A 13,301-nucleotide genomic window follows, 5' to 3' on the forward strand; every position below is an offset into this window, starting at 1 on the left:
TACCCCAACCCACCCCTGGCCCGGCCCCGGATCTCTCCTGATTAGCCAGCAGAGGCAACCTCACCTTTGCCAAACTCTTTATTGAACCAAAAATCAACACCAAGCAGACCGCAGAACAAGAAACTCAAACAGCTGACCCTCCCCTGCTTCCTCTGCCCCTCCCTCTCTCCGGAAACAGAAGATTCAGAATCAAGGCCTCTCTTCTGGTTGGCAATGAGGGTCAGGTCTCTCTAGGGAGGATACACTCAGAACCAGCTCCATCTGTAGGACCCAAAGAGTCAGGAGCCTGTCCAGGGGGCTCTGGAGATGCAGGGGGCTGGCAAAATAGGCCAAGAATTCCAGGGGCTTCAGGGGGCTGGGCAGGGTTTGGGGGAAAGAGCCCCTGGCCTGGGGAGCTCAGCGAGGCTTGGAGCTGGTGGCTCATGGACACCAGGGATTCCAGATGCTGGAGCAGGGCCTGGTGGGGACAGGAGGCCCTGTGGAGGTGCTGGCCGGGGCCAGATGGTGCTGCTGAATGGAGATGCCATGACTGGCACCAGCCTGGTTTGGGGGACCACTGCCCTCGCCGAGGACCCTGCCAGGCCTCTGGCTCTCCCCACAGTCTCTCCCTGCCTCTGGAAGGCCTGTGCCAAGCACAAATTCCCTTTGGATCCAGGCTGCCCGCGTCCTGGTTCGGCAGCGGAGCACCCTTTGGGGAAGGGGAGCCCTTCAAGGCCACGCTGGGACTCCTGTCCTCTGGCTGATAGCTCCTCCTCTCCACTTTTCTGTTGAAGGAGACCATCTTTCGAACCTTCCCCCACAAAGGGCTGGACTCCGCTGTGTGTGGAAGTCCTGCCTTGGGGAGCAGCACAGCCAGGACCAGGCTTGAGTGAGCAGCTTCCAGGCCTGGGAAAAGAGGGAGCAGAGAGACCAAGGGCCAGATAGGAGAGAACACACCGTCCCCAGAAGCTGCACTGTGGCAGCAGCAGGTCTGGAGAGGAGGCCCCAAGGAGAGCAGTGAGACGGGGGCCCATGAGATGCTGGGAACAGTAAGAAGAGGGTGAGCCTGTCCCAGACACGGGAATGGACTCCCCTGATGAAGGGTAGGGCAATGGACGGTTTGACCTCAAGACACTATGGATTCAGTCTGCCACATTGTCCCCAGGACAGGCAGCCCAGAAAGGCCAAGTGTTCCGCTTGGAAATGGAGGCAGCCAACCCCCTGAACACCACCCCCACCCCCACCCCGGGGGCTTTGCTGGAGCCACGCCCTGTGCACCACGGCCAACCTTGGCCTAGGACCACTGCGGTGAAAACCTCCCTCCTTCCCATCTTAGGTGATGGTTTCGATTGTCTGCGGGTCCTGCCTCTGTCCCACTGTGTCTGCCTTCCTTGTGGCCGCCCCAGGGGTTTCTAATCCAGATGCCCAGTTGAAGAGGCAGTCCGTGTGGTGGTCAGCAGCCCAGTCTCTGCAGCCCTGCCCCCTGGCTGTGAGGCCTGGCCCTGCTCCTGACCGGACGCGTGACTCCAGACAAGTCACCAGCTTTCTCCCTACCTCAGTTTCCTCATCTGTGAAATGGAGAAACCGACATCAGCATTCTGATGGGGGTGATTCTGAGGACTCAGTAAATTAATAGAAGTGAAGCTTCTAGAACACTGCCTGGCACCCAGTAAGCAATGTGGAGCTATGATGGTCACTCCATGTGCCAGTCTCAGGAGTTCCCTGCTGAGCTGAGCTGAGCCTGCCTCCTCCGTGGACACCAGGTTGACCTTCAACAGCGCTCCCCGCTGGTCACAGGGCAGGAGAGGCAGGGTCTGGTTCGCGCATTGGGGCACTCACCGGGGCCTCCAAGAGGGCGCAGTCTGGGGGGCAGGGGCTGGAAGGCGGGCAGGGGCAGCAGGACCATGCCCACGTGCTCCACAGCTGCCAGGCCGTGGCGCTGTTTGTTGTTGAGGTAGGAATAGAGCTGACGGCAGTTCTGGGTGTCCCGAGCCCCGTGCGGGCACAGTCTGACCACGCAGATGTCCTGCAGTTGCAGGAAGGAGGGTGGCTTCTGGAGCAGCCATCCTTTCCTCCTGCGAACACCCCGCCCTCATCTAAATCTCTGACGACCCTGTGAGGACGCGTGTCCCCCCTTTCCAGAGGAGGAAAGTGAGGGACTTGCCCAGGGTCACAGAATGTCTATGATTACAGGGGGAACCAGACCCAGACAGCCTAAGCCAGGCCTCTGCTCCAGACATGGAGAGAGACGGAGCACAGGGCTGGGGGTCCCCAGCTAGGAGGAAAAGGTGGTGCCCAAGGATGCCAGTTACCTTGGCCTCTGCCGGGCAGACGCTGGCCAAAAGTTCCCAGACAGTACCAGAGGGGATGCAGCCTGCCGAACGGATCACCTCAGGCAGGGTCTGGGGGCAGGGAGGACAGCCAGTCAGCCCCCAACTTCCCACCCACCTAGCACATGCTCCACACCCGCCATGGCAAAGCCACAGCCTTCAGTGACAAGGATGGTATACCAGAACCCCAGGAAGGTCAGTGGCAGCCTGGGAAGCCCTGACTGTCCCTGGAGGGCTACAGCCTACCTGGACCCACCCCTGCAGCTCCTCAGAAGCTCCTTCCTCCCTCCTTGACCTTTCCACTCCCATCCCTCAGTTCAGCTTGACCATTCAATAGTCACTTGACCATCCCTCCTAACCCCCACTCCCTGGGGTCAGGGAGGCACCACACTCCTCTCCCAGGGCCCTCTCGCATTATGCCTTCGGTTACAGGGAGTCCTTGACCCCTGTGCGTCTCCGCAGGAGTGGGGCTGGTGTCTCACTGGTCCCGTGCCAAGCACAGGGCCAGGCCCAGAGAGGCGCAAATGCCTTGTTCTAGAATGAGGGAGTAAGAGAATCAAAGAATGAAAGCAGTGTGAGGAGCTGACTCCCGGTGTGTGAGGGGGACGACCCTGGCGAGCAGGGCCGGAGTACCGTGAGGAGCCGACAGCTGTTTCCAGACACCAGCTGGGCCTTGGCCCTGAACCGCTTGATGGAGAACATGTCCAAAGCTCCCTCCCAGGGCGGCTGGCTGGGCAGAGCCTTTGTGGGCCCGGCAGGCATCTGGAGCCTAGAGAGAGGGACAGAGAGGCCCAGACAGAGCAGGTTATCAGGCCATCCGTCACCATCTCCCTACTTTTCAGAGAAGGTTCTGTATTCCCCATGTGGGTGCTGGAACACTAGTCCGAGCATGGCCTTGTGGGGGGAACCAGCAGGTGGCGATGACTGGTTCCATTGCACAGATGGGGAAACTGAGACCCACAGAAGAGGCAGGACTTGCCCCAGGCCACAAAGAAAGAAAAGGCCATACTGTGTCTTCTGCCCCCCAGGTGGGCACCCCGCCCCCTCTGACCCCTCCCAGCCCCAGCCCCACACCTGTCCTGGAGCTGTGTGGGAGGCTTCTCCCTAGCTTGGGGCGTCTCTGGAGAGGATGGGAGGGCTGGGCTTGGAGCTCTCTTGAAGATACTGTCCCCTATCCTTTTAGTAGCTTTGAAAGAGCTTGGCAGCTCACACGAGGGCTTCCAGTCTACAAAGAAGAGCAGCAGAGGCTGAAAGGCAGGCGGCTAGATGAAGCCAGCCTAGGGCTTTGGAGCCAGGCTTTGAACTGGGTTCTTTTCAAGGTGACCCGGGACACAGATAGGCCCACCCTGCCACCTTCTCCCCAGGCCATGGATCCCTGTTGCTGCTGAGCCCCCACTCAGCCCCAGCCTGCCTACCACCCCTGCACCCAGCCCGTGTCTCCCGCCAACCCAGGCAGATGCGGCAGCTGGGGTCCAGGAAGTGGTGCTCGTGCTGCCCTGTGGTGTCCTCGTCCTGCTCTGTGGTGGCTTTCGACGTGGCTGCCAGGGCCGGTGGACTGTCATCTATGGACACCATGGGTACCTAGGAAGCACAGGAGGAGAGAGCAGTGGGCTGGCAAGGTGCCAGAGAAGGCAGCAGCTCTCCATCCGTAGGGAGCCTTGGGGATAAGGTTTTATTTTTCCACATAATACATTCTTTTATTACAGAGATACGGTGAAGGTGTTGGAGAAAACTTGGAAAATACAGAAAATTTGAAAATCACTGAAAAGTCACCCCTGGCCCCATCACTCAGAGACACTTGTCCTTGTAGCAGATTTCCTACACACAGGGTGTGGGGTTCCTTTAAGTAAAATAGCTGGGATCATATATTCCGCCTGTATCCTCATCGCATCCCTGAATTACAGCAGAGATGCCTGCCGTGTTGCCCAGCACCTGAGTAAGCGGGGGATGGGGGTGGGGGGGGTGGAGAGGGGCATCGTATGTGCATTGCCACCACTCCTGGATGGTGGGGTCATTCCCAGAGTTTCATCATTACAAACAGTACTGAGGACATCCTTATGCAGAGAGCACTTTCCTAAGCTTTCATCTCTGTCCTCGGGACAAGTTCTCAGAAGCAGATGGCAGAATCAGGGAGAATAAGCAATTTTTTTTCTTTTTTCTTTTCTCATTTTATTTTTTTTTAAAGATTTTATTTATTTATTTGAGAGAGAGAATGAGAGCCAGTGAGCAGGAGAGGGGGAAGGTCAGAGGGAGAACCCGACCCCCTGCTGAGCAGGGAGCCTGATGCAGGACTCGATTCCGGGACTCCAGGATCGTGACCTCAGCCAACTGAGCCACCCAGGAGCCTGAGAATGAACATTTTTAAGACTTGATGCTCTCTATCAAATCACCTTTTCCCCTCACAACAGAAATAGCTTTAACTACAAAACAGGGACGCCTGGGTGGATCAGTTAGTTAAGGGTCTGCCTTCAGCCCAGGTCATGATCCCAGGATCCTGGGATCAAGCCCCACCTCAGGCTCCCTACCAGACGGGAGCCTCCTTCTCCTTCTACCCCTCCCCCCTGCTGCTTAGGACACGCTCTCTCTCTCTCTCTCTCTCTTAAATATAATCTTTAAAAAAATAAAAAATAAACACAAACGAAACATAGCTTTAGGAAGATTTTGAAAGATTCAGAAGCTCCACTCTGGCCTCATAAACCACCTCCAGAGTAGCACCAAGGCACACGCCTCAAATCACAGCCTCCCCTCAAGACCAACTAAGTGACCCTGGGCACAGGGCTTCGGGTTCCTCATCCAGGACACTGGCATCACCCACCTCGTAAGTCACTGTGAGATCCGAACGAGGCACTGTTTGTCAAAGGGGCATACAGTGGGGCTGGATAAGGAGTGAAGATGTTATTACGTGTGACTCCCCTCTCCGCTTCTCTGCCATTCTCTCCCCGGCGAGGGCTCCTTTCTGGGTTTTCTAGTTCCTCCCTCTACACTTAGGTGCCACTTATTTGGGGAATACAGATTGGTTTTGCTGGGAAACCCTTTCCACGCAGGCAGCGGGAGTGAGCGGGGATTTTTGTCTGTCACGTTCACTCTCATTTACTGAGAGCACGTGGCTCACGGGGTCCATCCACGCTGTCCACCCCGGACACAGAGCTTATTAGAGGCAGGTGAGCATCTGAGACATGGAACACCTAAGCCAAACCAGACCAGCCTCCCGGGAGTGACTGAAATAAACCGAGGGGGAGTTCTGATCATCTGCGGGAGGCTGAGCTGGTGATGAGTTCATTGATTTGAGGGCTGCTGAGGCACGGTGACAGGCCACGTGCAAGAAGGGGGGTGCGCAACAGGGAGGAAGGAGCAGATCCCCAGCAATGCAAGGGGAGTGTAGTGACAGCCCTGGGCTCTGGGTGGTTCTGCGCCCTCAGCACCCCAAAGTCCTGCCACCAAAGAGAGTAGGTCTCTGTTCCTCATATCCAAAAACAGTCGCTGACTCAAACAGTGTGACCCTCCTGCTTCCCAACCAGAGATCTGGCAAGAACGACTGGGGCTGGAGAAAGCAGCAGTGATAAGACTTATTCCCACTCCCATGGGATGACTTGGCATTAGGCCGGAAGGAGGGGACCGCGGAGAAGGTGAGGACAGGCCAGTCCCAGGGGTTCAGTCCTGCCCCCTGTTCGGCTGGACCCCTGTGGCAACGACCATCCCCTTGTTCACAGTGAAGACCCTGGCACTCACAGTGGCCCAGCAACTTGCTCAGGCCATCCAGCTGCCAAGGTGAGGAGTGGCACCCTGGGCACCAGACCACCCCCCTCTCCGCCCCCAGTGCCAGGTCAGGCGGCCGCTTACCACCAGGTCCTCCAGGGTCAGCGTCTGGTCCATGTCGCGCGGGATCTCTACTTCACCCTTGTGGGTCAGTTTGAAGGCTGGGAGGCTGCACGACTCCTTCTGTTGCTGCTCAATGATCTCCAGGCCCTGGCAGCGGAGGTGGGGGGGGGCAAGTAGCCCAAACTCAGCCAGGTCAGGGGGTCCCAGCCTACCAGGAGCCCAGGTGTTCACTTTCCCCCGGGGAGGCCCCTCTCCCTCGGACCCCCTCCTGGGCCACCCCTTCCTCTCCCTTCACACTTCTGCTTCCACTGTTCCCCATGCCTAACAAGCCCTCTCCCCTCAGCCCTACTGCTCCAGAGCTCACTCATTCACCCTCCAAACTCGAGCCCTGCCTCCTCCAGCAAGCCTTCTTGGACTTCATCTTCTCCCACAAGTCAATTCTGCCTCTGACCATGCCCCACCCTCTGGCTTGGGAAGAACACGGTGCGGTGGAAAGAGTGCAGGCTCGGAAGCATCAGCTGGGTCGTGACTAGAGACCCCCCAAGGCAGTGTGGCTTTGGACAAGCACTTCACTGCTCTGAGCCTCCATGTATCTGTTTTCGAGGAATTAAATTAAGGGCATTAAATTAAATGACAAATGTAGAATGCTTGGCTGGAGCCTGGCTCACAGTAAATGCTACCCGTCATTCTTACTGTTGATCAACGTCATCTTATCTGAAATGTTTCCTGGAAGCCTGGAGGAGGTCCCGTCCTCCCTGGCGGGGCTCGCCTCACGACTGAGGGCTCCTGCGCTTACATGGCCATGGCCCTTCACACGGCCTCTTGCTTCATGCTGTCGCCATCTTAAAATTCTTACTGCTTCTTGAGCAAAAGGCCACACATTTTTGTTCGGCCCTGCCCCTCACAAGATATGTAGCTGGTCCTGCTCCTGGTCCCCCATAGGTACCTGGACAGAGGCTCAGCCTACAGTGGACAGAGTCACCTAGCGGATTCCAGGTGGATCTAATCAGCCTAGTATCTTCCAGAACGGAGGCCACAGCAGCCCACCCCGCCCCACCAGCCTACTCCGAGATCAGACCCCTCTCCGTCAGGGACCACTGGCAAGCATTCCCTAAAGTTAGCTCAGTGCCCACACCCTCCCTGTCCCTGAGCCGTCCCCAGGAAGGAAGAGACTCATGGACATGGGTTATATGAGGATGTGACTATGAAGCATGAGGGCTGTGGGGTCCCTCCTCCAGCCTGAGGCACCAGGAAGACTTTTCTGGGGCTTTTGACGCTGATGTGGGAACAGAGACATCCCAGGGGGGTCTACCCCCATCAGTGATGGATGACAATCCTGGACTCCAGACCCCAGACCATCACACCCAGTACCCCCACCCCTGCCCACAGCCCAGCTCTGCAGAAAAGCAAATGGAAGATGACACCTCTCACGGGTCCACACTCCACCAAGCTCTCCATCACCAGGCCTTTTCCTTTTTGCCTCTTGTCCATTTTTTTTTTTGTAGAGAGGTCTCTCTCTCTCTCTTTCCTTGTCTTCCTGCTCTTTCTTTCCATTTCCTCCTTTTTATCTCTGTCTTGTGCTCCCCGAATCTCACTGCACCCCCACTCTGTTCTGTCTCCCTGCAGCACCCTCGGGCCCTCCCCTCCCCGGATCCCTCCCACATCACCTATCCTGACTTGACCCAACAGCTCACCCTCTTCTCTTCCTGGTCCCGCCAGCGGGCCAGCTCTTGGGGGGCCAGCTGGGTGGAGCTCATCCGCACCAGGTTGTGGGGGGTGACATCTCCCCGAACTACTTTGAGAAACAGGTCCTGCAGGGGCAGACATGGGGGCTGCACCACACTGCTCCAGAAGCACCCCCCACCCCAATATCCTGCCTGGGCTTCGAGCCTCCAAGGGAGGGTCTGGGCTCGCCCCCAAGCTCCGCGCACCGGATTCCGGGGATCACGCAGGTTGAACAGCAGGCTGCGGTACTTGGTCTTGTAGCGACAGCTGGTGGCTTGTGTCAGATCGAAGAGGGCTGTCTCAATGCCAGCAGCCATGCCCTCCACCGCCTCCTCACTCAGCACCAGATCTGGGAGCTCCTGGAGGCTGCGGAAGCCACGGCTCTGAGCCTGCAAGGTGATCTAGGCCCTTGGCCGGACAGGGCAAGTATGGGGCAGGGTCTGGACCAACTGTGGGTCCTATTCTGTGCATCTCCCTACGTATATGCGTTCATTCTCACCCCAGCTCTGCGAGCAAGCCATATTCTCATTCACCATTTACAGATGCGGTGAGCAAGGCTCAGAGAACATAAGGTGCTTGCCCAAGGCCTCATGATGAGTGGCAAAGCAAGATCTGACTGATCGGCCCACACTTTATCCTTGGCCAGTGGAACTGGGTTGGAGGAAGCCTGGGGGAAAAGGGAAGGAAGCAGCCAGGCAGGGGACTGAGCCCTGGCCCTCAGTGTAACCCAGACTCTGCCACTGACTTGCTGTGTGGCCTTTACCAAGTCCTACCCTCTCTGAGCCTTGGTCTCACCATTGTAAATGAGAGATGCACAGTCTCACTGTGTCTGAAAGCATTTGCTGTGGGTGGCAATCACAAGGACAGGAACAGCCCAGTGGCTTAAGGGGAGGGCGTGAACTTGCAGCCAGAGAGACCCAGGTTCAAATGTCACCTCTCCACCAGCTTGCTGTGCAGGCAGATGAGCTCACAGCTACAAAATGGGGTTTGTCACACACTTAGAAGCCCTGAGAACATGGCAGCATGGGCCTTGGAGGCGAGGACAGCTCTCAGGACGTGGGATGTCAGGGAAGTGGGGAGCAAGTCCTTACCGATTCCGCAGCACCTCCTGTAAGGCATGGACCACCGTAGCCCGGACCCCGACATCCAGGGACAGCTTCTCCTGTTGGGGCTGAAGCTGAGCTGCATGGGGGGAGAGGGAGAAAGAGAGAGAAAGAGTCACAAACCCCCATGGGATGCCTGAAGAGCAAGGGGCAGGGGTGACTCAATGCTGAAGGGTTCAGGTAGGCAAGGTTGGGGGCTCCCAACTTTAGGAACCCGAGCCGTTGGGTCCAGTCCCAGGCAGCTAGCAGCCCCATACCTCTGTGGAAGGACTGCGGGCAGTGAGACTGGGGGATGGGGCGAGAGAGAGAGAAGAGTCCTAGCAGGGGCTGGGGCCAGAAGCAGCTCCTGGGAGGGCTCCCTCCCTGGCATCTCACCTGAGTCCTCTCCCCCATCCTGTTCACCAGGTTCCTCCTCTTCAGCCTCCACTGGGCCGCACTGCCCAGAAGGGGAGAGGAACTGAGGCCATGACTCTGGGAGTAGCCTCCCAGCCCCAGGGGGCACTGCTCCCCTCATTATCACCTCCCCAGCTTCTGCCTGCTTCAGCAGGGGGGCGGTGGGGAGAGAGGCACTCATCCCAGGACACTCAGCACAGGCCTCACACACAGGAGCCCCCTCCTGAAAGAGAAAGGAATGGCTTCGGACAGCGGAAAAAGTCAGAGGCCACCAGGGGCCCATACCATCCCTCCAGAGGGAGGGGGCTAGAGGACCTCCGGATGGCAGAACATGCTGGTCAGCCAGGAACAAAGGTCAGCAACTGCTCCCCCTCCAAATGCACTGGAGGCCCAGCCCCTCCCTTGCTCCAGTCAAGCTCGGGAATTCAGGAGCGCTGGACAAAGAGCACACAGACCCCGATAGCAGGCAAGTGGGGGGTCTAACCCCGTCTCTGGCTAGCACATTCAATGTGACTATGGGCAGGTCACAGCTGTGTGGTGGCCGTGACATCTCTGTGAGGCAGGTGTGACAGCGTCCCTGGGCAGGGATGATGGAACACTGTCTATATGAAGAACTTGCTCTGTACCTGGCACCTGGCAGGGCCTTGGACCATGGGCCTTTCCTTCCTTCTGGGTCTCTGGACAGGCGATGCTAAGCTGACCTCCATCATGTCCTCCAGCACCTCCAGCTTTGGGGGCTGCGGCTCCCCTGCCTGGCCACAGCGGAGGGCCCCCAGGAGGTGGAGCACTGCCCCACAACCAAGCTGCAGGGGGAGGAAAGTACCTAAGAACCAAGGAGCAGCAGCATCGAAGGCCCATTTGGAGAGCTTACTTCCTCTGCACTCATTTACTGTCTCTCTCCTCGCTGTGCTGTAAGCCGCAGGAGGACAGAGAGCATGGATGTCTTGGTCCCACTATATTCCCACTGCCTAGAACAGGACTGACACGAAGTAGCATTCAAGAAATGTGTGCGGACTGCAAGGATCTCTATGCCAGGAGAGGAGCTGGTCTTCATTCTCATCCTCTCACCTTCCCCGCTCACTCCAGCTGCTTATAAGCATTTCAAGGTAGAGTGGTTTTTGGTCTTTTGATGAATTATAGACTCTATCCTGCTCCCCCTTTTTGCCCTGGCTGCCAGGAAGCTCAGCATTAACTTAGAGTCCAACAGTCGTACCTTTCCAGGATTGGCAGAGGGTGAGAGGTTGTCATACCAAGATTTCCCCTTCACTTCCCCCTTTTCTCTAACTTGAGGCTTTTATCCCTTTTCAAGTATGTTTTGATTCTTTTGATTTATTGCAAACCACAGGGAACTACTGTGAAAGCAGGGTCTGAAATCTAATCTTTGAATGAATTCTCATGAATGGTCAGGTTCCAAAGGTCGGGGAAAACTGGAAGTCTGAGGTTCAGCACCACCGGGGGTGGGGAGTGCTACCATGCTCTGGAGGAGAGGGGGTGGGGCAGGATTAACTCTAGGTCCTCTAGGAAGACCCCTCCCATCCCCCCAGACCTGAGGAGAGGGAGGAAGAAGAGCAGTAAGAAAAAGCAAAAACCTACGTAACACACGTGCTTCACCCCATGGGGCATTTCCATTTCCTCCTTGGAGAGAAAGGAGGCAGAGGTTAGGATTCAGAGGACCAGTGACCCCTTTGGAGGGAGTTCACATGAAGACACTCACACAAAGGTAAAAGAAGTTCAGTGTTCACAGGATTGGCAAAAAGTCCCCACAAAAAAACAAATGTGTACCCTCCAATGTCCATCAAAGGGGGAATGATTAATTAACCATCACATATCATCCTGTGGATTCTAACCGGCCACCGAGTAGAGTGAGTCATAATAAAATCAATATGTCATTCATCAGAGGCTTATAACGTAGCTTCCCCGAAGGAAACACATCACACAAGACCTTATTCCGGGTCCCAGATCAACACCATGCGGTATGTACCATTTCTACCCCCATTTTCCAGATGAGGGAAACTGAGGGTCAGAGAGGATCTGAAAAGTCCCGCAGCTAACCACGCAGCAGAGCTAGGGCTCGAGCCTACTTCTGTCTGACCCAAGCCCAGGCACTGAGCTGTGGGCTATGTGGACAGCACTGACAGATGCGGAAAGATTCATGGGAAGATGTCAGGGTGTATTATTTGGAGGGAAAAAAATAGGTTACAGAGCAGTATTGTTGCAAAAGGCCCATTTATGTAAATATGTATTTATAGACGCAAAAGGCAGGTTATCTCTGGGGAATGAAATTCCAGAGGGACTTTCAGTTTCCGCTTGTAGACACTTGGGTACTTATGTTACTCAAAATGAGCATGTATTTCTTTTATAAGCAGAAACATATTTTTTAAAATTAAAAAACAAGTTTAGAACAATGTGTGTAGTGTGCTCCCATTTGCTTTAAAAGAGAAAGAATTTTTAAATTTGTATTTGCTTGAATCTGCATAAAATATCTCTGGAAGTATCCATAAACCTAAAAGCAGAGGCTGGCAGTAGGAAAGGGACAGGGAGCTGGAAAAGAGGCTTCTCACTTTTTTTTTTTTTAAATCATGGGGATGAATCAGCCTTTCAGAAAAGTAAATTGAGGCAAAGGGATGGGGGGAGAAAGTGGGATATCTGGGAAGGAAAGCAGGAAAGACATTAAGAACAGCCCTCCATGGCTTAAAACTTTCTAACTGGCCCCTGTCTCGGGGGCCTGTCCATCAGCTTTATGAGGCTCCAAGACAAAAGGCAGCCGAATCTGACCAGCAAAGACTTTAGATGCTGGATTTATCAGACTAGAATACAAAATATGGGTAACATGTTTAACAACACAAAAGAAGGAGTTAAACATGTGAGTGAAGGTCAAAACGATATTACACAATAACCAAGCAGATTTGGTTGGGAACCAAACACAACTTCTGGAAATAAAAATGGGATAATCATGAAAATATAAGACTCCATGTCTTATATTATAATATAATATAATATGTCTTATATTATATTATGTTATTATATTATAATAGGTCTGATAGCCTATTAGACACTGCTGAATACACTGGAGAACTAGAAAACATTTTAAATAATCCGGAGTAGGGCTGCCTGGGTGGCTCAGTTGTTCGGCGTCTGCCTTTGGCTTGGGTCATGATCCAAGGATCCTGGGATCGAGTCCCACATCGGGCTCCCTGTTCAGCAGAGAGCCTGCTTCTCCTTCTCCCACTCCCCCTGCTTGGGTTCCCTCTCTCTGTCAAATAAATAAATAAAATATTTTTAAAAATAAGTAAATGATGCAGAGTATTCACAACACAGAGACTTTGAAAACACGGTGAACGAGGGGCGCCTGGGTGGCTCAGTGGGTTAAGCCGCTGCCTTCGGCTCAGGTCATGATCCCAGGTCCTGGGTTCGAGCCTCACATCGGGCTCTCTGCTCAACAGGGAGCCTGCTTCCTCCTCTCTCTCTGCCTGCCTCTCTGCCTACTTGTGATTTCTCTCTGTCAAATAAATAAATAAAATCTTTAAAAAAAAAAAAGAAAAGAAAAGAAAACACGGTGAACGAGTGAAAAGGACTGATTAATCTGACTAAAGTTCCAGAAGGAGAGAGGAGAGAGAGCCGGACAGAGGCAGTATTTGAAGATATATGGCTTAGACTTTTCCTGAATTGGTAAAAGACAACAATTCACAGATTCAAAAAGCTCAGTGAATCTCAAACAGGAGAAGAAAAAGTAAAGCCACAGCTTGGCACCACGGAGTGAAATTGCCCAACACCAGTGAGGAGGAGATCCTAAGAACATAAAGAGAAAGAAATGACAGCTAACACTTTAATAGCACTGAAAATGTGCCGCCACTCCTGTGAATGTTTTCCATTAGCTCATTTAATCCTCACCAAAACCCTATAAGCTTAGGTACTGTTACTATTATCGTCCCCCTTTCACAGAAGAGGAAAC

The 13,301-nt window shown here is 54.5% G+C and overlaps 1 protein-coding gene across 1 annotated transcript in view; it reads right to left on the reverse strand.

Annotated features, from left to right (window-relative positions):
* Nucleotides 1–220: 220 nt before the first annotated feature.
* Nucleotides 221–13,301, reverse strand: part of LOC111143701 (SPOC domain containing 1) — a 28,861-nt gene continuing 15,780 nt past the window's right edge. Inside the window, exons 2-14 of the mRNA XM_022497525.1 lie at nucleotides 10,943–10,984; nucleotides 9,976–10,152; nucleotides 9,332–9,392; nucleotides 8,945–9,035; nucleotides 8,060–8,219; nucleotides 7,823–7,939; nucleotides 6,150–6,275; nucleotides 3,758–3,890; nucleotides 3,383–3,534; nucleotides 2,943–3,092; nucleotides 2,292–2,381; nucleotides 1,819–2,005; nucleotides 221–885 (exon numbers count right to left, since the gene is read on the reverse strand). Coding sequence (XP_022353233.1) covers nucleotides 221–885; nucleotides 1,819–2,005; nucleotides 2,292–2,381; nucleotides 2,943–3,092; nucleotides 3,383–3,534; nucleotides 3,758–3,890; nucleotides 6,150–6,275; nucleotides 7,823–7,939; nucleotides 8,060–8,219; nucleotides 8,945–9,035; nucleotides 9,332–9,392; nucleotides 9,976–10,152; nucleotides 10,943–10,984 — 2,151 coding nt within the window. The remainder of the gene's footprint in view (nucleotides 886–1,818; nucleotides 2,006–2,291; nucleotides 2,382–2,942; nucleotides 3,093–3,382; nucleotides 3,535–3,757; nucleotides 3,891–6,149; nucleotides 6,276–7,822; nucleotides 7,940–8,059; nucleotides 8,220–8,944; nucleotides 9,036–9,331; nucleotides 9,393–9,975; nucleotides 10,153–10,942; nucleotides 10,985–13,301) is intronic.

This window comes from Enhydra lutris, unplaced genomic scaffold, assembly GCF_002288905.1.
Source record: "Enhydra lutris kenyoni isolate GAN:26980312 unplaced genomic scaffold, ASM228890v2 scaffoldscaffold9, whole genome shotgun sequence".
Classification (NCBI taxonomy): domain Eukaryota; kingdom Metazoa; phylum Chordata; class Mammalia; order Carnivora; family Mustelidae; genus Enhydra; species Enhydra lutris.